At 40.3% G+C, this 24,035-nt stretch overlaps 1 protein-coding gene across 1 annotated transcript in view; it reads right to left on the bottom strand.

Moving 5' to 3' along the window:
• Nucleotides 1-24,035, bottom strand: part of afdna (afadin, adherens junction formation factor a) — a 114,906-nt gene that overhangs the window by 28,505 nt on the left and 62,366 nt on the right. The window contains 7 exon segments of the mRNA XM_025899205.1: nucleotides 9,678-9,758; nucleotides 14,798-14,904; nucleotides 15,448-15,646; nucleotides 15,809-15,952; nucleotides 17,557-17,822; nucleotides 19,133-19,227; nucleotides 20,174-20,319. Of these exon segments, the coding sequence (XP_025754990.1) occupies nucleotides 9,678-9,758; nucleotides 14,798-14,904; nucleotides 15,448-15,646; nucleotides 15,809-15,952; nucleotides 17,557-17,822; nucleotides 19,133-19,227; nucleotides 20,174-20,319 (1,038 nt within the window).

Here is a 24,035-nt window from a genome sequence, read left to right as displayed (position 1 = left end):
AAGAGGTACTTTATAATTATTATTATTATTGTTGGCACTTATCTGCAAACCTGTGCGAAGGGGGATTACAGAGGGATTACACTCCGACTCAGACCCTGTTTGTTTGGAGACAGGTGTCCTGTGCAATTGCCTTGTGACTGAAAGTTGCAGCCCAGGGTTGAGTGCGCAACACCCGCAAGCTCTAAGTAACCTCTTGGTCACCACAAATACCTGCAATCAGTCTCTGAATGTAAAAGACTTCAATGAGGATGCCATCCTTTTTTCACTGTAGTGTGACAAACACAAAGTGCTGTCTGTTAGGAAGGCTACTTCCTATGTCATTTTTGTTTTAGTAGGTGGGCCAGTGGATTTCCTTTTTTAAAATTATTATTCTTAATGACAACAGCACACGTTAGCTAAGACTCTTCCATTAGTAATCACCTTTTGTTTTACTTATCTGGTGCTTGGCTTGAGCAGCAGACTCCTGCTCCACGCTTCTGGTTCCCTTTTACGTGACTACTAATAAAATCCATTAAATAAACGACTCAGTCTAAACCTCTTTCCTTGTGGTTGGTTAACTTTTTGCTTCTGAACCTAGTGAGCTGGGGTTGTAACAGAGTTTTATCGTGCTGTGAAGGCCTCAGACTGGAGAGGCAGGTAAAGGGCGCATACTTTGCATTTTTGGGTGGAAACCAACTCGAGTGAGTCAATAGAAATGCAAACAGCAGCTAATTAACTGAGATTTTTTTTTTTCCTTTTATGCTTCAGTGTACTGGAAGACCTGGGAGGAGTTGGAAGTGTTGAAACCTGAAACCTCATCTCTAACCGTTTCAGCCTGGCCTCTAGTGTAGCTATGGAGTGCTAGACCTCAGATAATATGACACATTAGAAAAGAAATTGCACCGCAGCCACAAACTAGGAAAGAGATTGATGTTATCCAGGTGGATTCTTTTGTATAAATAAATGAGCACTAGCTGATAAGCTTAAATCCTAATAAGAAGCTAAAAGGCAAACAAAACTCCGTTAAACGTACTGATTACAAATACGAGTCACGGTCTCTCTGTTGTGTAAACAAAAAAAACGAGCAGGCCAACTGCAAATTCACAGGCAGGTTGAAACATGTGCACAAGCAGGTGCAAACAGCAGGTTTGTCGCAACAATTAAGCTATAAAATGTTAATTTTGTGGTACGTTGTTTGTCACAAGCATTGGCAACAAATCAACACAAATTTAGATGTACAAGAATAACTCAGATATCTAAAGACCCTTTATTTATTTAGTCCTGTAACGAACCCTCGCACAACAAATAAAGCGCACCTTTAAGACACCACACCTCTACTAGAGTGGAACAACCCGAAGAAGTCTGCTCTTTTATATATACTTCCAAATTCAACCTTTATGGAAAACCCAGCCTTTAATATTCAGCCAATTCCAAATCCTGTTGCTATGCATCACACTTCTCAGTGTAACCTACAATGAATCAATGTAATCCTGTCAGGTGCTCTTGTCTTACAAGTTCTAGCCACACAGCAAACATGAGCTTGAACATCAGTGCCCCGAGGGTGGCCTTGCTGGCTCCACACTCAAAATCTCTCTGAACTCACACCTGTTAAAGAAGAAAAGCCCGTCCTTGACTCGTACAAAGAACGCCAAGTATCAAAAGGAAAAGCTCTCATCTGCCCACAATTTCATTCTTCCTGGGCGTCTAACGTGAGCTGATAACCCACTAAAAACAAAGCTTTGTCTGTTATAGAGGTAGGACTGCTGTGATATATAACAATTTCTGCAGCTCAGGGACATTACATTAAATATGCATAAATGAGGTGTATTGTGCATCTGGTAAATGCAATGCAATTCGAATTTAATAGAGAAAATATTAAAATTAGAGATCTTTCTTTAATTATTTCTGCTATGAAAGTAACGTCTTTGCCCAAAAATAAGGTTTTAAAAAGCTTTTGCTTCTTTATTTGAAAGTTATCCTTCTACCACCAACTTTCCTGCTGCTGAGTTCTCCAATAGATTTCTAGTCTACTCTTTAGGCGTCATGTTTCTTGCTTATAGTGTCTCTGGTAATAATCACTCCTCTTGAAGAGAGGAAAATAAATACGACTCAAAGTGATGCGACATTTTTCTCCTCAGCCATTCTGTGGCTGACTCACACTGAGAAACACACGAGTCACGTACGTCTGATACACATCTGACACAAACTGCTGCTAATGCAGGCTGGCGGCATACCAAAATTACAGCTTACAGTTTGAAAGCATGTCAACCTTTCCGCAGCTTGACTGAGGTTATAAACCACTTATCCACGAGAGGAATTTATGCTCAGCTCACCCTCGCAGGTATGCTTTATCATTTTTAGGTGATTAAGTCTCTTCTCTTGCCTTCCCTGAGCAAGTACAGACTGTTCACTTGTTTGTTCCCAATTCTCTGATTTTAATTTTGTTGCGCCTGTCGGTACAGAGACATTTTTAAACCTTCGTGATTGTTAAATAAATACAAAATGCTTACTTCAACAGGTTTATAGTAGGTGAACCCACAAGCCAAGATGATGGCTGATCTCAAAAACCCATAACACCTGCGGTTACATTTCTTTTTGCTTGCTTACCCCTGTATTAAACAGAGACCGTGATGGCAGATGGGAAAGTAATGAAATAGAAGGTCAAATCTGCAGGTCAGAGCACCCTGGTAACTCAAAAACTGTTCTAGAACTCCTCAAGGACTTTGTTCTGTCCATCTCAGATTATCCTATGTATATCTACGAAGTTCAGGCTCTCAAATAATGGTGAGATGCATATATTTCAGCTCCAGAAAAGTATTGTATTGCTGCCGGAAGTAGGGTGTGTTTTTTGTTGCAGTTTGGTGCGGAATGGACCAAATCAGCCAAAGACTGCAAATTGTACTAACTAGAGCCTGTACCTAGCATTGTAAACTGCAAAACTCAGGAAAAAAAAAAAAAAAAAGAACTCCTCAAGGAACACAAAGCCAGCCACAGCCAACACTAAATGATATTATAGTACTTTGAAGTAATTTAATGTTCTCTAATAACTTCAGAAAACCCTCAGTTTAGCAGACGTGACAACCAGCGATTAAGAGGAAAGATGGATGGCCTGATGGATGGATGGATGGATGGATGGATGGATGGCCGGATGGATGAACTGAACATGACTCATTCGCTGACAGACGAATGGAATGACAGGCAGACTGGCTGACAGACTGATGGATGGACGAATGGACTGATCAGCTGACAGATAGAAAGATGGGTGGATTGACTGACTGATTCACTGACGGATGCATGGATGGAGGGATCAGCTAGCAGACGGGTGGATGGACGAACGGACTGGCTGACAGACGGCTGGATCGAAAGATAAATGGATGGATCGGCTGACGGATAGAAAGATGATTGAATTGATTGATTGACTGACTGATTGACTGACAGGAGGATGCATGGATGGATGGATGGCTGGGCTGTTAGACCGATGGATGGAAAGACCAATAAATGGATGGATCAGCTGAAGGATGGATGAACTATTTTCCAGTGATTTTGCAGAAGGATAAAAATGGAGTTTGGGGTCTGAATACATCACGTGGTAAATGCAGAAGCTGTAGTAACCAAACTCTAAAGATTTCCCCCCAAAAAATTTTATTTTATTTATTTATTTATTTTTTGTTTTTAATCCAACAGACCACATATGGCACTAGAAATAAATGCAATTCAAATTTAAAAAAAGCAAAATCCTGAAATAAGACCAAAACTACAAAAATGTAAACAAAGTAAGTAAAAAACAAACAATGAAAAAGCCCTAGCCTTTTACAAGCATGCCTCAGTTTTTCCCCACACAGATGTGCCAAAATGTGACTACACAGACTTCATAACGAGCGCCAAGGTGAACAAACGCTCTCCTTCCACACCTCGTAAACACCTCCTGCCCAACAGGAAAGCGAATGCATGTGTGTGTGCGTGCGGTACATCCTTTCATTGTTCCAGCCCTTAGAGGGGGGACGCTCTCATGCCATTGTTCCACTTCCAATACGCTTCTATCGGCTAACAAACAAACACACACAACTAAAGCTTCAAACACTCCAGAAACAGACTCAATTCTCCTTCTTTTCAGTTTATAGCTCATTTCTCAAGCCGCGTAACTCTGGTTCAAGTGCCAAACTTAACTGTTTAAACTTCTATTCCCTGTCTGGCTGCAAGTGTACACAAAAGGCAAAACATTTGAAAGAAAAAAAATATTTATAAATTAGTTTCCTAGTAATGTAGGGATAACAACGTATCATCGGCATGAGCTTAAATGTTAGTTTTTAATGTTAGTCTCACACGTCTCCAGAATGTATATTTCAAGTTTCCATCCAAATTACCACACATTTTTTGAATCACGCCTCGGGTTTTGAGCCCCAATATTAACTGTCTGAGTGTCTGAACTTTTAGACTGAAGTGGAACAGCTGCAGGCTCCGCCCCTTTCAGAAGAAGGTATGAGTGACGGCCAAAAGTTGCCAATGAGAGCACACTAGCTCTCCTGTATCAAACACTGTCCTGTCTCTGGAAATCCTCAATTACGACACAACACAAACATTATTTGGTGTTTTTAAATCTGTACAGAGAGGATGTTCTGTTCCTTTCTTTCGATGATAAAGGAGTAAACACACCAACGGACAACGAGAGGAGGGCGAAGAGGCGGAGGGGAGCGAGTGTTTCCTCAACGCCAGCTGGGAGCTGCCCGGAGGGAAGACAAACACAATACAATAAAACACACGTGTGTGGGTTTGACTGATGTAGTATTTTTAAGGATGCTAATCTGCTCTCCACACGTTTGTTCCACAGAGACAAAGGGCTCCAACAACATGACCAACATGTAAAGGTTGAGAGTTCAAATACAGCAATTACTGATTCGACATACGGATTTTATGAGCTAATATTCCCATTTTACACCAGAATTCTTATCTAACATTTAAACTGAGCTGAATTGTCAAAGCCCCCAAAATTCTTCAAGTGTAATAAAATATTTTAAATTTATGGAAATTTCTGATTAAGGAGTCTTCTTTTAGAATTTATATTTTAAATCAGGCCACAAATTTAAATCTGGCTGAAGAGCACTTTACCCTTTTCTTTTCCCCTTCTATTAAAAACACCAGGGTTTTTTGTTTAACCACTGACAGAACGGCACTGACAGCAAACGGTCAAGAGTGATGGACCAACAGGCCATTGCACTCGATAAATCCAGGAATATTCAACCAGCTGCTTCACAAGCACACTGCTTCTAAATAAACACTAAATGTCCATCTAAAAGATTGTTACCAGCACAAAAGGAAAACTTCCTCCCTCACGTACATAATATGGTATTTAATTTACTTAAGTACACCTATAATTTGTTTTTTTTTGTATATCAAACAGTGAGATTTGAGCCAGGAAAAACCCCAATAAGGTCAGCATTTTAGCAGAGCGAGTCTATCGTACATGAAACGCGACACAGTCTTAATCAGGTTTACATGGATGCAAACCTACAGACCACATTTCAAACCTTTGGTTTTTTTTAAATTTATAATAACATCAAAGAGAGCAGATGGAAACAGTCTCTTTGCCTTTAAAGGACACAAATGATATAAAAAGAGCAGTTACCTGGTCTTTCCTGCCCACCACAGAAAACCACATGTTGCAGCTGCTTGTTAGCCAGACCAGTTCACACTGGGGACATCCACAGCGGAGGACACACACACCCGCACCAACTGCACACACCTGTTTTTTCCTTTTCTTTCTTCTTTTTTTTTTCTTTTTTTTAAATCCCAGAGAACGATTCAACCTGCTAACATGAACCGACAAGTCTAAAACCTCCCAGCAATTACACAGACTGAGCGTAATCCATTGAGCTGAACTTCTAAAATCACTGTTTACGGACAGAAATGCGGGGTAAAAAAGTTCCTGTAAGGTAAGCAAAGACGTGCAGGAATCTTTCTGCTCTTCATTCTCAAAGGTTTGACTGGGAAAAAGAAAAAAATCTTAATATAGAAAAAGTGTTATAATAAAAAAAGCAATATAATTTTTAAAAGTTGCCCAACAGTCCAGTGTGTGTTGCAGTAAATTCCTCAAATGTTCCCAAGAGCTCCAAAATTCCTCCACGGCGTCCTAATTGCAGAGTGTTTGTTAAGAAACAGCAAATTCAGAGAGCGGTCCAGAGGTGAAGTGTCGGCTGGGACGCCAGCTGGTCGGACTGAGGTGGAGCGCTGCTGCAGCTCCACCAGGCAAATACCACACACGCACACACACAGTTATATAATAGGACAGAGCTCAGCCCAGTTTACTGAGAATTTAGGCATCTGTTTGACAAAATTCACTCTACCTGCCTTTCCCATCCCACACACACACTTCTCTGCCACTTTCTCAAACATCCACACAGCTCTGAAAATAAACAGAGCAAGGAGGTTTCCTCAGTACATCCTTCCTTCCCACTCTTCCCATCCACACAGACATGCAGCGTCAGACTGCACACACACAGGAAAGCTCTCGCCTTAAGCAGGAAACTTGCTCCAATCAAAAGAAAGAAAGAAAGAAAGAAAGAAAGAAAATCATTATGTTTTGTACAGAGAGCAAAATGTAGTAATCTTATCTACTCATATCCTCTTGCATGGATGTATACTGGTTTGATACTGCTGTTCTGTATAAGATAAGCTACAGTACACCAAGGAACCAAGTTAAAGGGAAATCTTGGTGATGGAACGGCCTTAATGTAGAATTATGTAACTGTCTGGCCTGAAAGCTAAGGGTGGCCCCTGAAGGAAATTTGTTAGTCAAACTGGACACCCAACTGTGTCTCACTTCTCTTTGCCATTTTAAATTATAATCAAAGCCATGTCGGGCACTGTGGGGGGCTCTGAGGTACATGCTGTGTACCCCTTCATGTTTGGCTTGCAGCTCAAAAAAAGCCAAAAAACTTTTTACATTCGAGAAAGAGAGCCGGTGAGTTGGTTTCTTACTAACATTAGGAAAGATACAGGGTAGCGAAGCTCTTTCTTGTTGCTATGAAACACTCAGGATGAGTCGCCTGATGATCACTGTGACATGTAAAATTAGAGGGAACCAGTGGAGACATGACTAGACTGGAAGATGATGTCAGTTGAATATACTCCACGTTACACGTTGATGTGCGGTGAGTTTATATAAACTATTTTGAAAGCAGACATAACATTTTAATTGTTTTTATTCTGGCAGAAAAGCCAAACCTTCGCTGGTTTCAACTTCTAAGTTGTGCAACAGTGTTTTTCCTTGACTTGAATGAAATGTTTTGCATTTAGAAGCTTTTTTGTTTGATTTTCAGTTCATCTGAAGTAGCTCGGTGTCACATTCATGACATTTTACTAAACAGCAGCCTCTGCGGCTGCAGTTCCTCCAGTGTTAATGTAAATGTGTCATGTTAAAATACTACGCCTCAGAGCTGAAACGAACATGTTTACAACAATCAAATAATGAATTGTGACAAATTTGAAAGTCTGTCAAATTTTGTGGCCCACTGTGTGGATCAACAGTCCACAAAAGTTTAGTATTTTCTGTTAATTGGCACTAACAAGCAAGAATCTACAGAATCAGTATCTGGGCATTAGCAATAAGGTGGCAGTGGCCAAAATGAGTAACTCAAAACTTGGAGACAAAGCATGTTTATTACATCCATACTGAGCTGGTATCCAAGCCACATTCATTTTCTCTACCAAAATGGACCTCCACATTTCTTGGAGGGCGTCCCAGGTACAGTTAGGTCCATAATTTGTTAGACAACAACATATTTTTTGTAGTTTTTGCCTCTTTGCAAAACTAGAAATCAAAACAATCAATATGTGATAAAATAAATATAAGGATAGTTTTTAAACAGTTGGATGAAAACCCTTTGCGGTCAGTGACTGTGTCTAGAGCCCATGAACATCACCAAAAGCTGTGTTTCACCTCTTGATATCTTCTGCCAGTGAAATAGATGTACTGTTGGGTTAAAATCAGGTATCTGCCTTTGCTTTAAAATTGGCTTGTGTTGGTTTAACAGTGTGCTTTGGGCCATTATCATTTTGAATTGTGAAGCTCAATCTGATCATTTTGGGAAAGTAGTACTATACACTTCAATTCATCTTGCTGCTTCTATCAGTAGTTACGTTATCAATAAACACCAATGACACTGTAGTTTTTCAGGTCTTTTGGTGTTGCTGAGCTGGTCGCTGCAATCCTTCTTCAAACAATAAACCAGTTTGCTGATTGTTTGGCCACTCCTGACGTTTTTGCCAACTCTCTGAAAGGTTTATTTTGGTTTTTAAGTCTTGTGACACACCAGCATCTCATTGGTCCTTATCTAAAAAATTACAAGGCTGTACAATACAAATTCAACACTTGGATTCAACTTCAGATTTTATGCCTGCGCCATTTGTTGTAAAATAATGAGGGAACAAGCCTCACCTGCACATGAAACTGCTTATCAGTCTGCAGCAGCAACCTTCGGACCTTCTTTTACACTTCGGAAGTTTCTGATTCGTGCTTTCCCAAAAGTAGTTTGCATGCAATCCGACGACAAAAATGAAATGACTTAACAGCTACAAAACAAAACCTCTCCATATGAAGTCCTGGTTATCTAATCCTATCACTGTCTCGTGTAAAACAACTACACAATGCAATGTCAAAACTCCTGCCTCACACTCTGTTTACCTGACTGACTTGAGCATGTCAGGTGATTTACACACACTGATTTACAACAATTGCTCGCACTTTATGACTGCACGAGAGATTTACAGCAGGGCAAACTCACAAAGCACAAAATTAACACAGATTAATGTTACAAAACACTTTAAAATAAAGTAAATATACCAAAAAAAACTAGCTTGGAAATTGGAATTTCTTTATGGCTGCGACATGGTCAATTGTCCAATCGTCCAATCACTTTTGGTCTTGTGAAAATGGGGGACAAGGTATGAAAATGGCTTTAATTCCTAAACAGTTGATGCAAAATTTTTGTCAGGCCACTTGAATTAAAGCTGAACATCTAAAACTTCAAACTACATATCGACTGTTTCATTTCAAATCCACTGAGGTGGTGTTCGGATGCAACAAATTAAGTGTATAAACCTCCTGTTCATGTAACTTTTGTTGGATTATTAGGTTAATACTATTGTATGTATGTAAGCCAAAATTGCATCTTACACAGACATCTGCAGACTTTCGTACTTTCGTCCACACATCAGAGGTGCGGTAACACAAACACACGGACAGACAATGATCTACAGTTAAATTAGCCCCCACCGCACAGCCCCACATCCCCTCCCTTAAATCAGCAAACTGCACACAGCACGTTTTTGTCCCGGGCTCATCCAGAAGTTTCTTTGTAGTGTTGCTGTTTAGTCTCTGCGCTGCGTCAGACTCAACAGTGAAAGGAGTCTATTTTAAACAGCAGCCTGTTCTGTCAGCAGTGTGTCGCTCAGCCTCTCACTCACACACACACACACACACACACACACACACACACACACGATAAAAACATCCAAGTTATTTTGGGGTTTCCTGTCAAATGCATGCCAGTCGTTTACTTTTTAGTGTTAGATTTCATTTTTTAGGAAAAGTTTCCTGCAAAATTTTAAATAATAAATAAATCTCGACAAACTGAAAACATCTCAGAGCTGCCAAAGTTTGACTTTCACTCTTTAACACACTTCCAGGTGACATTTCCTACCTTGGCGGCCACGATGCTGAGGCCCATGCCGTTGTGCTTCTTCAGGGTTACTGTGACAACCTCCGGCTCTTTCCTCATTGGCTGAAAAGAGAGATGGACAGGAAGGACAAACTGTAAGCAAGGATGTCACCTCTCACTGTGAGCGAACGTGAGGAAAAAGGCCTGAGGAAAGCTCAACTCTCCTTTAGCGTGTTCCCTTCGTCTGAAACATGTAGGAGAATAGTGAGAGAATGCAGAGTTAAAAAAAAAAGAAGAAAAAAGAGGGAGGGATGAGAAAAGGGAGGGAAGGCATGAAGGAGGGATAAAGGGGAAAAGGGGAAGACCGCAGAGGAACCTGTGGTCGCTGGAACCAAGTCAAGAATGAAAACCACTTCATGGCTACCCACACACACACACACACACACACACACACACACACACACACAGCAGGGCTCATTTGAGCAGGGCTGGGTGACTGGGTGGGGAAAGAGGGAGAAACAAAGAAAGAGAGAGCTATCGAGGTTTCCCACATGATGAAAAAATATTCTGACAAAGGATACTCCAAAAGCTCATGTCACACTCATACAAAAATATGCCTGCATCATATTGTCTATTTTTGTTTGGTGGTGTTGTCCTGCATGTCGCTGACTGGCGCTTCAAACTGCAGGAACACCCAGAAACAAACAAAACAACAACCACAAGTCAAGAGAACAACTCGTACACTAAAATTACAGCTACATACCACTCAATCAGGCTTCTATTAGAAAACCAATTCAACTTTCTGCTTTGAGTTTATAAAGAGAAACAGTTCAGATCTGAGGTACAACCTGACAAAGAACACCCTGAAACAAACAAACAAACAAAAAATAAAAAACCCTCTTCGACTTCACTGATGCAGACGTGGCCCTACATCAATGATCAGTGTGTGGAGAAGGTTCCAGATTCCTGGGTACTTTCTGAACACCTGGGCTGTCAATGGTTATTACAAAGGTACAGAGACAACCTCACTTCCTGAGAGTGCTGAGGAGGAAGAAACAGAGCCACGGCTCAGGAGATCGCTGGCTGCGCTCTGTCCTCCATACAGGACCTGTAAACCTCCCTCCTCCTGCTTCAGCAGGGTCAGACATATTTGAAGGACCCTCACATCCTGGCCTTCATCTGTTTGACTTGTTGCCCTCTGGCAAATCAAGGACACACAGACTCAGGAAGAGCTTCTTTCCAAACCTCAACACCTCTTCTCTGGATGTGCAATAATTAAGGCCGAGTACAAAATTTACTCACCTGACTTATTAGGTTATTAGATTATTGGTAAATCACTGTGTAATACTTGGGATACTCTCACCATTTGTTACCCGACTACCTAACCTTATTAACCATTAGTACTTTTTATATACTTTAGTATATGTAGCAATTTTTATACCTAGTACTTTTTGTATTTACTGTATAAATGATCAAATGTTTATTCTTCATTGTGTCTTAAGTTGTTGCTGCGCTCCAATTTCATTGTACATTATATAATATCAATAAAAGCTTCCAATTCTAATCTTTCTAATACAACCCAAGTCAGTTTGTGAAGTCACTAATTTCTTCTTTCCATAAACGGAAAAGTATGTCTGTAAATGAAAATGAATGAATCAATTACAGATTATATTTTATGGGTTTTTAATTGATTTTTTTTTAGAAAAAGACACATTGTTTTTATCATAATCATGAAATACTGCTGCTGTTTACTTCCAAAAACTTTACTTGTGAAGATTTCTTGCCTTTATAGAGCTACCCCGATCTGTAAAGTGAAAGAACAGACTCATTAAATGTGTTTTCAGGAGGAACCTTTACTTCCTAATCAGGATGCTTCAGAGAGGTGTTTAGCAAAGTTTGAACTTCATGTTTTTTTTTATTAAATTAAATGCTTCTCTGAGAAGCACTTAAGGGGATATAATATTTGTTAGCTTAGCTAAAGGTTTTCTGTTGTCCTATTCTAATCTCACCTTCCGTCACTGCTGTAATTTATGTCTCCTGTCCCTGTTCTTTGTCATATCTATGTATGTGTATTACAAAAGCCAAGGTCTCATCATTATAAATTAGCTAGTTAGTCTGAATCTCTGAACTGCTGCTCCACCCTAATAATGTTATTGTTACACATCTGGATCCTGAAGACTAACGCTGTTAACGATAAGTTCACTGGGAATGCCGCCGTGTTTGGTGTTCAGCTTTCTCCTCATCAGTTGAAGTGGATTTAAATTTTTTTTAGCCAGCAGTCATTGTCTCACGACTTCAAGTTCACACCTTTGTAGCCACTCTGTGTATGCTAGCAAAACGTCCTGTAGCGTTGCAGAGAGCGACTGCAGCTGGCCAGCTGTTCCACACTAATGCAACAGTGGCCCAAACATTATTAGATTGCTGTAATTCCGTGCGGATATTTCCACAGGAATTAATCCTGGAAGATGCTTTGATTTGGGTCCAGAGGAATTCAAGCCCTGTACAGGTTATTATCAGGCCCACAATTAGGCTGTGTGTGACACGCCGCTGTACTGAATACAAGTAAATTAATTAAACTTAATTGATACCCATGTTTATCCATCAGACAAACAAACGAGGTTAATGACTTTAAGCTCTTAGGAAAAACTTTAGAGCCGCACCTCAAATCCGATAAACACATAAAGCCGACTTCAAAGCTGGTCGCAACGATTTAAACCTAATTAGACATTACATACTCAGGCGGCACAGCTCATTACATATCTTTGGAGTCTTCCATCCTTTTCTCTTTCTCTTCACTTCCTAACCAGTCACGGTAAACTGCCACCTCTCCCTGAGGCCTGGTTCTGACGTAAGTCTCTTCCTGTTAAAAGGGAGTTTTTCTTCCCACAGTTACCAAGTGCTGCACACAGGTGAGACTTCTTAATGACATTTCAGTCTTTACATAACGGCATAAAGCACCCCGAGGCAACTGTTACTGAACGTTAACTGAATAAAGCTCAATATTCTGTCATTTTTCATACTGGGGCTCAAACATCACTGCAGGGTCTCCTTATTCCACTTGTAATTTAGTATCAGACTATTCCACAGCACCCAGTTTATACATTTATACATATAAAAGCAAACAATATCACATCTTTCACACTAAAGTGGTTGCAGAGCAGAGCTGCTCTTGTAATGATCGCTTAAGAACTGTAGACAAGGCAGAGCTCGACCCACCAGTCTGCCTGAACACACACCATTAATCACTGTGTGTGTGTGTCCGCGCGCGCGTGTTGTGTGAGACGCCTGTCGAGACTACAGTCATGAAATAGTAGAGTAGGGATAAACAGACCAATTACAGAGGAAGTGGCTGTGTGTGTGTGTGTGTGTGTGTGTGTGTGTGTGTGTGTGTGTGTGTGTGTGTGTGTGTGTGTAAGTAAAAGAAGTCTCTCATTTACTGCTCTGGGCTCCCCAACTTCAGCAGCGTGATTAGTGTTGATTAAATTGTGTGTGCGTTTGTCTTGGTGTGTGTCTTATGAAAAGTAAATAGATCCTTCTGAAGTCACTGTAATCTCTGCATTCAGATTGAGAGACCACACACAGACACAGTCTCACACACACACACACACACACACACACACACACACACACCTCTGGACTCAAATCAAAGCAGCCTCCAGGTTTAAACGTGTCTAAAAATAGTCAAACTATGTCAGTCGTGCCGTCAAATTGTCTACAGCTCAGTTTCTGCACAGGAATTTTACCTTTTTTTGGCTGCTAGTCTCAGCTACCCTGAATCTCTTGTACAAACTCTGTGAAACCCTCTACTTATTGTCATTTTTGTCTTTAAAAAGAAACATACAGATGAAGTTTATTAATACAGCTGAAATATTAAAATGTATACACGAGCCACATTAGTATTTTTGCCTTACAGGAACCACTTTTGTCTTTAGAACTGGCATATTGGAAACATTCTCAGAGATTTGGGTCCATAATGACACAAGAGCAACAACACAGTTGCTGCAGATTTGTTGGAAAACATCCATGCTACAAATCTCATGTTCCATCACATCCCAAAGGTGCTCTACTGGATTGAGATCTGGTGATTTCGGAGGCCAAATGAGTACAGACAACTTACTGTCATGTTCAAGGAATCAGCAGAAGATGGGTACCACTGAGGCCATGGTCAGCGGTGGTGTTTAAACGATGCTCAATTAGTACTAATTGGTGCGAAGAGTCCTAAGAAAACCTCTCTGACACCACGACACCACCAGTCTGAAATGCTGATTCAAAGCAGGATGGATCCATGCTTTCATGTTGCTTAGGCCAAATTCTGACCCCATCATCTGAATGTCAGAGTAGAAATTGAGACTTATCAGACCAGCAATGATTTTTCAATCTCTTACTGTCCATTTTTTATGAACTATAGAATCAGTTCCCTGCTCTTACCTGACAGGAGGGGCACCCAGTGTGATCTTCTCCTTCAAGGTTTAATGTCTTGTGCATTCAAAGTCGATTTTATCCAGAGAAGTGTTGCTCACTGGATATTTCTGCTTTTTTACATCATTCTCTGTAAACCCCAGAGATGGTCATGTGGGAAAATCCCAGCAGAGTCTGAAATACTCTGACCAGGCTGTCTGGCACCAACAACCAGGTCACGCTCAAATCTGCTTAAATCACCTTTCTTCCCCACTCTGAGGCTCAGTCTGAGCTTCAGCAAGTCATCCTGACCATGTTGACATGCTTAAATGCACTGAGTTGCTGCCATGTGATCGGCCGATTAGATATTTGTATCAAAGAGCAGCTCATCGTTATTGCCAATATGAATACGTGTCTGTGCAGCATACAGAGCAAACTGGATGTGATCTAAGTGAAGATCATCCACTCAAAGCAACAGCGCAGCATGAAAATGTAAATGCTGAAAAAAGAACAGTGTCCCAAAGTTACTCTGCAGCCATCAAAGACCCTGCGGCCACTTTGTGGCTCCAAGAGTTTTAGTCTTGTTTTCTGCTGTCTTAGCTGTCAGACTTACTTTAGACTTCAGTCTCTGTGAGTCAGCATTACTAAACCTGCGAAGTCTCCTCTGTGGCACCGACTTTACCCAGGATGCCCCACTGCACTGACACACAACTCTATAAATAAACGCACGCACAGTGTGGCGAGAGAGTGACTGAACGTCGTACCATTTCAGAGTTGTCGGCAGCAGAGAAGTGACTGTCGCAGTCAGCTCCTTCGAAGTGGACGGTCCAGGTGCCAGGCGAACGTGGATGTGGCGTTAACCTACAAAAACCTACCAGAGGAAACAGACACACACAGAAATAATGTCACTGATAGTAGAGCGATCATAACCTTTGTTTCAGAGCAGCTTTTCTGAAATCATGACAATAAAAAAACATTAATTGTCAAGTGTAGCAATACAGCATATAAAGCAACCAAACTTATTTTTAAGCAGCAGCTACTGATGCTTTTTGTTTGGTCTGCTTTATTTTATGAATTAACTGGTTATTCTAAGATGCTTAAATCCCAACATAACATCTTTAAACTCGCTGTACGTCTCGTAGCTTTAAAAACAGAGGGCATAAAACTCAGAATAGCAGGACTAACACACAGTTATGAAACATAATTCAATTAATGTTTGTTTTCCTTTAAGTACACAGGGTTTTATTTAAAACAATGACAATAAAAACAAATTAAAAACCCTGGGAAAAATCATCTTCTCATACTCAACCAAAGTCATTTACATTCTCATAAAACATAAACCTATTTGAAAGCTTTCATTCATATATTTCCAATATGACTTCATTCCTTATTCACATATAGTTTGACTTTTTACCTCTTTGCAGGAGAGGCTCCAGGAAGTCCTGCAGGCCATTGGGGAGGCTGCGCACCACGTCGCAGGAGTAGCCGTCCTCAGGAAGGAGAAAGGGCAGCTGGAGGTCTGGATCCTCCTCGAGCTGAACCTCTCTGCCGTCACTCCTCGCCAGCTCATCTGCTGTGTTTTCCGCCACTGCCACCACGTGGTCTATCAGCTCCTAAACACACACAAACCAGCAGAGCACACGCATCAGGCAACCTAACCTCTGGTTTGGAGCTTAAATAGTTTCTACAAATCAGTTTGACTTTAATAACTCCCGTTTCATCCAATTTAATCTAATAAAAACGCTGCACAGGTTTAAAGACGTCATTTGTCTTACAGGCGGGATATACGGCTCATCGGGGGCACAGTGGTAGTTGGTCATCAGGGCGTGAAGCTGCAGGGAGTTGAGCTTGAAGCAAGTGTTATTGATGGTCTGCACATCCTGCATGGAGTATTTATCCATGGTCAGCAGGGTGGTGGCCTGGAAGGGGACACAAACACATGTGTTGTAAATCAAAGACATTCTTATTGTTTTGAATGTAAACAGAGTGGCCACACATGGTCGCAACGTTATCTGCAAGCACGCAAAATGAGAGACTTCCGCGGTTGTGTTGACTGGTTGGCTGTAGGCGAGGCGAGTATTGTGAGACAGTAATAAGAATCTGATGACAGCTGTTGGGTTGTTTGCTTGTTTTGCCAGAGTCAGTCGGAGCTGATGAAGCTGAGTCCCAGAGAAGCACCTGAGCAGGGGTTTGGAGTTTTTGCCTCTTTACGATTTTTCTTTTCTGGTTTACTATAACAGAGGCTTATACAAGTTTCTTTCTGGGCAAGAAGAGATCCTCCAGAAACTGCAAACCTTCAAAGCATTTTTTCATGGTTGCATTCATGCTGCTAAAAGGGATTGTAGTGATGTAATAGCCAGTCAGCGGTTGGTAGTCCAACTCCACGTCTTGTTGTGGTCTCTTAATTTCTTGTTTCAGCTTCTTCATTTTCTCTCTGCATTGCTGCAGTGTAGTCAACATCTACTCCACAACTTCAGACTGCCGCAGCCAATTTAGAGATCCTGAAAACCTTCTGCAGCCCACCCAAACCTTCAATCCCAACTCTGCCCACCGCACAAAAGGAAACGATTCCTTCTATGTGGATTCACTGACTCATTTTAATCTTAATTTTGTTCACATTGGTTCTCCATTAACAGCTTTAGCTGATGGCCACATCTGTGCTCTGACTAAATAGAGCACAGTTCAGGGTCAAGAATAGGTCAGAAACTGAAGGAAAACCTGTTATTTTTAAAATCACATTGAGATTTTTTTCAGTTCAGTTTCTTCTTCTTTTTTTATTACAAATGGCTTCTTTCTGACTTCTTGCTGCAGTAACATCACAACCCACTTTCTGGGAATCCCTGGTGTCGTAGCAAAAAATGGCCCATTCTTAGTCAGTTGTGCTGGTTTCAATCATTATGCAAATGTACCATTTATTAGACTGGGGAAACCTGCAGTCACCTGAGACAGTAGTCGTCACTTGGATGAGCAACAAAACATTTCTGTGACCGAAAAAGCAAAGTTCAGATAAACAGAATCAACTTTCTGGGAGTTGTCACTTCAAGATCCTCTTATTCTCCCAAAGGAGCTACTCTGTAATAGTAGGTACTTTGAGAGGTCTGCGTAATTCCCTAAAAACAGAAAATGGGTACTACAAAACAGTTATCAAAATATAGAATAAATATAAATATATATATATATATATATATATATATAGAAAAAATCTAAAAGCATATGTTCATATAAATATTTCAGGCACATTTCAAAGTAAAATTGTGATTCTCTGTGAAAAATACACTTTCATTTATCTGTAATTTTGGACAACTTCAGACACAACCAACAAATCAGTCGAACATATCATTATATTTTTTTTTTTTTATCTTTTCAAAACCCTGTGTGAAAAGTCTGAAATGGAGATGTTTTAAAAAGATGCAACAAACCAATTAGTGTGACTGACACAACTGAGGAAAATGTCTCTAAAATCAGTTTTAGCGACCATGTGCACACATCCCTGTACATATTCTCCTACTGTTTACGGTCTTACCTGCACGATTCGGCTGAGGTGGCAGTCAGCAGCGAGCTCCAGACCCTGCTTCTCAGCCCAGGCCTCGATGTGGCTCAGCTGCTGCCGGAGGATGGCGCCCCAGTAGTGACAGCACAGCCCTGAGCCGGTATCTGTCACCAGCTTGTTGAACAGCCACATGTTGATGAAGTGGAAGAGCTGCGAGAAAAGCTGGATGGTGAGAGCGGCGTTGACCCGACACCGCCGCAGTAATGACATCGCCCCCGTCAGTGTGTGCAGGACGTCCTCTGAAAAGAGAAACCAGGATGTGAGAGAAAATCTTCCCCTCTGTGTCTTATATCCTGTTCAAGGTTCTCTGAAGGGTGTGAGGCATGTTTTTTAAAATCACTCAGTAGAAATCCAGTTACATGTACTTTTGCCTCTGTGATAGGCGCACTTCTTCCAGTGTTAAAATAAAAGAAATACAATCTTCCAGCTTGATTATAATCGTCTTAATGAACTTACAGGAAGCCAAATCTGACAAGTGGAGGAGTTTGTGATTGAAGGTTGTGTTATTTTGTATGGAACACCAGGACTGCCATAATGAATTAATTAAATACACCATTAAATAATTAAATAATAATAAATAAATAATAATTTAATTAAATTAAAATGTGAAATAAATAAATAATTAGTTAAATGTGTCAATAATTAATTATTTAAATGTGTAAAAATAAAATTAATTAATTAATTATTTCCCATTTTAATTAATTATTTCCAATTTTAATTAATTATTGCCACATTTAATTAATTATTTAATGGTGTATTTAATTAATTCATTATGGCAGTCCTGGCGTTCCATAATTTTGGGAAGAAAACTTTCAGTACATATGTACAACATTGTACAGAAAAAAAGACAAGCGCCTCCCGGTTTCACTCCTCACCTGATGCAACACCGTCTGACTTGAAAACTGTGGAATTTTCAACCCGCAATGATCCTCCACATGAAATGTGAGTTAAGTATATGGACAGTTTCCAGGAGCTATATGATCAGGTTATTAAAACCAGGCCTGTAAGCAAACAAATACTGTGTGCAGCAATAGCTACAGAGTTCAACTTAGGCTTTCCTCCCAGTTTCTGAAATCTGCTGAACAATCTTGGGTTCCATGTTTGTATAAATTCTTGACTTCAGAGAGTTTTGATAAAAAATAAAATTCTTGGAGTTTAAGGTGGCACTGCAGCTACCGACTCTGCAGAAAAGTAGATCTCAAATAAGAGAGACAGGTCCAAAGCATGTTTAAAAAAACAAAACAAGACACCTGACAGACCATTAGGAAGTAAAATAATGGGGTTTTTTCAGATTTTCTAATATAATCTTCCCAGTCTCAAAAAGTCCAAAGGAACCTGAGAAAATTAATGCAAACAATTTCTAGATGTCAAGTGGGAAATCATTTTAACATAAAATGGTGAAAACTCCAGCAAAACCTATAATGACATACGATTAACATGTGGACGTGTCTTCATTTTAACGGGCTATACACCAAAATTAATTCAGAGTTGATGCTGTTAGTCATGAGCAGTCTTGGTTGCTTCTTGTGGTTGTGTGTTTGCACATTACCGATCTTTGGTCTCTGTGGATTATGCTCCTCGGGGTCATCGAGGAAGGCAGGCATGTAGTTGTTCAGATCGGCCTGGAGACAGTGGACCAGGTACCTGCAGCAACACAATACAGTTTGTTGCAACATCATTCAACAGTGTTCACATCAAAGGTCACCATCTGAACTTATTTTACACTTTCAGAGGCTTTCAGAAATTTAAATGTGGATTGTCATTGTGTTCATATATTTTCCATAATGCTTCTACAGCAAGTGAGAAGTTTACATTACTGCCAACTGGCAGTGAATATAATTTACACAGAAATAAAATTGCAAGCCTATCTTTTTTAACAGCCATTTTATATTAACAAGTTACTTTAATAAGGGTTTCATTACATTATTGGATGGACACTTTGAACTGCATATAAAAGACAGTGCATGCTCACAGGGGGTTGTATGATCGTTGGGGTTTCTCTCTATGATCGTGGGTCTTGTCTTTATAATATAAAGCACCTTGAGGTGACTGTTGTTGTCTTTTGGCGCTATATTAATAAAACTGAACTTAAATTTGAGGTAGATTCTAGCTCTGTTTATTTTGCATGTACACATTTAAGTCTATCATCATCATCCTGGCCTCACTTTGACAGGGGCAACGTCATTAACTGGATGCAGTCATTTGTTTTTTAGGACAAAGTTAGTAATGCACTGCTCACTTGGATCAACCCCGTTAACCTGCATTCCTTCTAATGGCAAGCACTGGGCGACTCCTGCAGCTACAAAAAGATAACAGCTTCCTCCCTCTGTGACCCTAGGAAACACTTTTGTGGTATTTGTGGTATAACACTTTCAGGGGTATTTATTTCATCTCTTAGTGAATTAATCATGAACATTTTGTAAATTGCAGTTTCTGTTAAGAGTCACAAAGTAGAATGAACCAGGGTGTAGTCATGATTTGTCATGACATGCCAATAGAAACACTGTTTGATGCTTCACAGTGGCTATATCTTTTGTACACTGTTTATTATCTACACCTACGGTCCCCACATCCACAAACACAAACTGACTTGAAGGCCATCTGGACCAGATGGGCGAGGATGTCCTGGGCGTCCAGCGTGATGCGACTCAGGTCTCGGTCCTGTTTGATGAAATTGAGTAGCTCGGAGGCATTGGCCATCCAGAAAGCCAGTGCTCCCGCAATGTTCTTCTGCTTCTGTAATCCACCAATCACAACCACACACAAAGAAGAAAAACATATGGTAGAAGTTGTTAGAGCAGCAACGTCCAGGGGAGACTCAAGGGTTAAAAACAAAACAAAAAAAGTTAAAAATTAAAAAAAGAAGGGAGGAGGACAGAGGGGTTTCTGTTTGAGTGGCAGCCAGAAGGAGCAGCTGTTACTTTAAGGGATAGACTCATGCCTCGCCCACCCCTCCCTCTAAGCCAACCGGGTGTCGAGAAGAAGAGCGGTCATCGCTTTCAGATCGGTAAACACAAACAAAGTGTCGTGAGCTCTCGATAGTTTCGTTTTACACAAGAGTGACCTCTCCTTTTCTCTCCCATTCATCAGGTCGGCAGACACCGGCCGTCTCAGTTCACAGTTTAAACCACGACGAAGCTCGATGTCTGAGGAGCTGATTGGTTAAAATCCCCACCGCTCAGAGAGAGAGAGAGAGGGAGGGAGGATTGTGCAAAGCTTGGTCCGTTGCACTCATCTATCCCCGCCTTTGAAAAACAAATGAAAACAGAACAAAATAAGGAATAATAATAATAATAATAATAATAATGATAAAAACCCTTCATTCAGAACAGCCAGACAATGAGAGATGGAGCCAAGTGCATCCACAATGAAACACAGATGGATGCCTGAACACGTTAAATGAACATCCAAACAGACAAATGAAGCAGACGAGGTGGAGCAGGTCAGAGGGACGCGACTTGTCTCTCATCCACACCGTCGAGTAAAAGAAGCAAGACGTGAGGTCACAACAAAAAAACAAAACAAAAAAATGGATGCCAGAGTTAAAGACTGAGCAATGATGGAGAGAAGTGGATGCTTTGGTTTTTGTTCTGTTTTTGTTTTGTTTTTTTCTTTGGTTTGTTTGTTTTTTAGTACCAGGCAGGTCCAGGAAGCTGAATGGAATTAGTCAAGTTGATGTTGCTGTTGTTGCTTAGTTTTCCAGCTGTGGGTAGGATGCATTATTATGGCGGTATTTTACATCATCTCTGTTAGAATGGAGAAAAAGAAGCAGCAGCAACAATGAAGGGCTGGTCAAAAAGAAAAAAAAAAAGCATAGAGAGAGAAGAAGAAAGTAGGACAGGGAGAGAGAGAAGTAGGGGGCAGAGATTAATAGAGGAAAGCCGAGGGGTTGATGAGGTTGGCGATGTGATTTTACGTCATCAGTGCTTAAATGTTATCTGATTCGCCTTGATTAAAATGAGTGTTTTTTTACCCAGTTGGTCTGGAGTCGAGGTTTCAGGTAAAGAAATAATTTAACATACGAGCTTCGATCAAAAAGATCTTCAAATCCATGCGCACTGTTATCCTGATCATCACTCTGTGGAGGTCTCGCTTCGACCGCGAACACCAAACAACTTTCAAGCTAAGGATCATCACCGAGCTAAGCATTTAACCACTGTGTCCATGGCCTTTCATGCAATAACGTTAAAGTAATGTTCACATTTCCCGTCCCTGCACACAGACTGAAATCAGCTGGCAGTAGCACAGCAAAAAAAAAAAAAAGACCCATCATGCATATAGAGGAAGCTTTGCAATGCAATAACAACTTATTTGTTTCCTTAGTACATAGAATGAGATTACTGAACCACCTACAGTGATGCATTACAGAAAAATGTATGTTGACTGCAGCACACTGTCTCCAGCTTTGTGATACGAACAACAATCTGAAAAACAGAAGCTGTCCTAAAGCAGTCCAGAGGTTCACAACGAGACAACCTCTGTCGCAAAATTAACAGATAATGTTAGTGATATGGTGTAGGTAACCATAAACCTCACTAGAAATACAACTACGCATCACGTTGATGCAGCTCGCAACGACTGTGACTCTCCTCCATGGTTATTAAGTTAATTAAAACTAAAAATAGGTGTGAACAAAATGTAATTAACTAAAATAAAAATTATAAATAGATCTGGGGAAAAACAAACTAGGAAAAAATAATAGCAGGAAATATGCTTAGTTTTTTCTATTGTTTGTCTATAAGACTGAGTCAACCGCTTTCCAAAAGTTCAGCATTTTTATTGAAATACCTGAAATACCTGTATCTTACCGCTGATATACATTTCATACAATGATAACTAAAAGGCCAAAAACTAACTCTTAAATTAATAAAATTAAACTAAAACAAAATATTTTTAAATAAAAATGACACTGAAACAAGAAAACCTCACTACGGAAACTGCCTGAAACTAACAAATTAACAGCAAAAAGTCAAAACTAATTTGACTTTTTGGCTACTTCCCTTTTCAAATCCAGTGAATAGATTTGAAAAACATCAAAACACCCATAACTAGTGTTTTGGTAGTGACTGCACAACAACGGAGACACACCATGCACACATATAAACGCTGACCACGAGTCGGTCACTTAAATAGGCTTTACGTCGATTCAACACAGAAGTATTTATCTGTTTATTTATCTTTCTTTCCTTAATAGTTACAATATAATACTAACACTAATAATAATAACAACAACCACTTTTTCTACTGCGATTGGGAGTAATAAATCAACCTACAGTGAGAACGATACTATAATCCAGTAGTATTTTGTCACCATGGCAAACGTGATCGACTCGGTTTTATTTCCTCTGCAATATGTTCCTTAAAAACAGCTCTGAAAACTGGATAATACAGTGAAAGTATTTAGTTGCAAAGCTCTTGGCATTGTTAACCTGTGCAGCTCACATGAACAGTAGCGAGTACAGAAAATAAGGTGCACTGCACAATTCATTTTACCCACATCACCCACCCCAAGAAAATGAGACACAGAGAGAGCGTCAGAGCCAGGGAGAGAGAGGTAGACGAGTCTTTAGCAGCCGTATCATGGTGTGCTATCCTACCTGATCCCCTTCAGCAATCTCCTGGATGGAAGGAAGAGGAAGAGGAGGAGGAGGAGGAAGAGGAGGAGGACACGTTCACAGGACAGAGAGAAAACACGTCAACGGCTACAGTATGGACAGCTATGTGACACACAGATACACTTTGGCACACACGATGATTATGGTTTACAATGTAAAGCCATCCTCAATAAAAATGAAGTGATGGAGGTCAGCTGGAAAAGAAAAAATGTTAAAGAAAACACTACAATATTGAACGAGGTATACAACAGAATGTTTTATATTTTACAAAAAAAAAGCTGCATAAAAATGTTTGAAGCACACTGTTGTAACCGCACACTAACGAGGATTAAATATTAGAGAGTGCAAGCACTGTTATTGGCGAGAAACATCCCAAAGATGCTCCAAAAATATCCTGATCTGCTGGATTAGTGTCTCGTATGCAGTGATTAGTGTTCAGATGATAACTGAAAACACGCCCATGCACGTACACATGCGTACACACACACACACACACACACACACACACACGCAGTTTATAAGCAAGCTTCCCACATCTCTCAGTCAGTAGCTAAAGATAGTTTTCCTGAAACTCTATAAAGCTGAACTCCTACTACACACAGACTGAAATAGTCTTACAGCCTTGTGTGTGCGTTTGTGAGTCTGTGCTTGTGTTTTAGAACTTTTCTGCATGCCAAAGACAATGAATAGCTTGCTGCAGGCTAAACAAATAAAAGCAGTAATGGCTTTACTGGATACTGGAGGCTTTAAAAGAAACATGTAGGTGTTTATGTGTTTACTTTTCCCCTCCTAAGATCCTGTGCTCCATATGTGGCATCGTGCTCCCACCTAGCCCAA

This window comes from Oreochromis niloticus, linkage group LG15, assembly GCF_001858045.2.
Source record: "Oreochromis niloticus isolate F11D_XX linkage group LG15, O_niloticus_UMD_NMBU, whole genome shotgun sequence".
Lineage (NCBI taxonomy): Eukaryota > Metazoa > Chordata > Actinopteri > Cichliformes > Cichlidae > Oreochromis > Oreochromis niloticus.
This window is presented reverse-complemented; position numbering and strand designations above follow the sequence as displayed.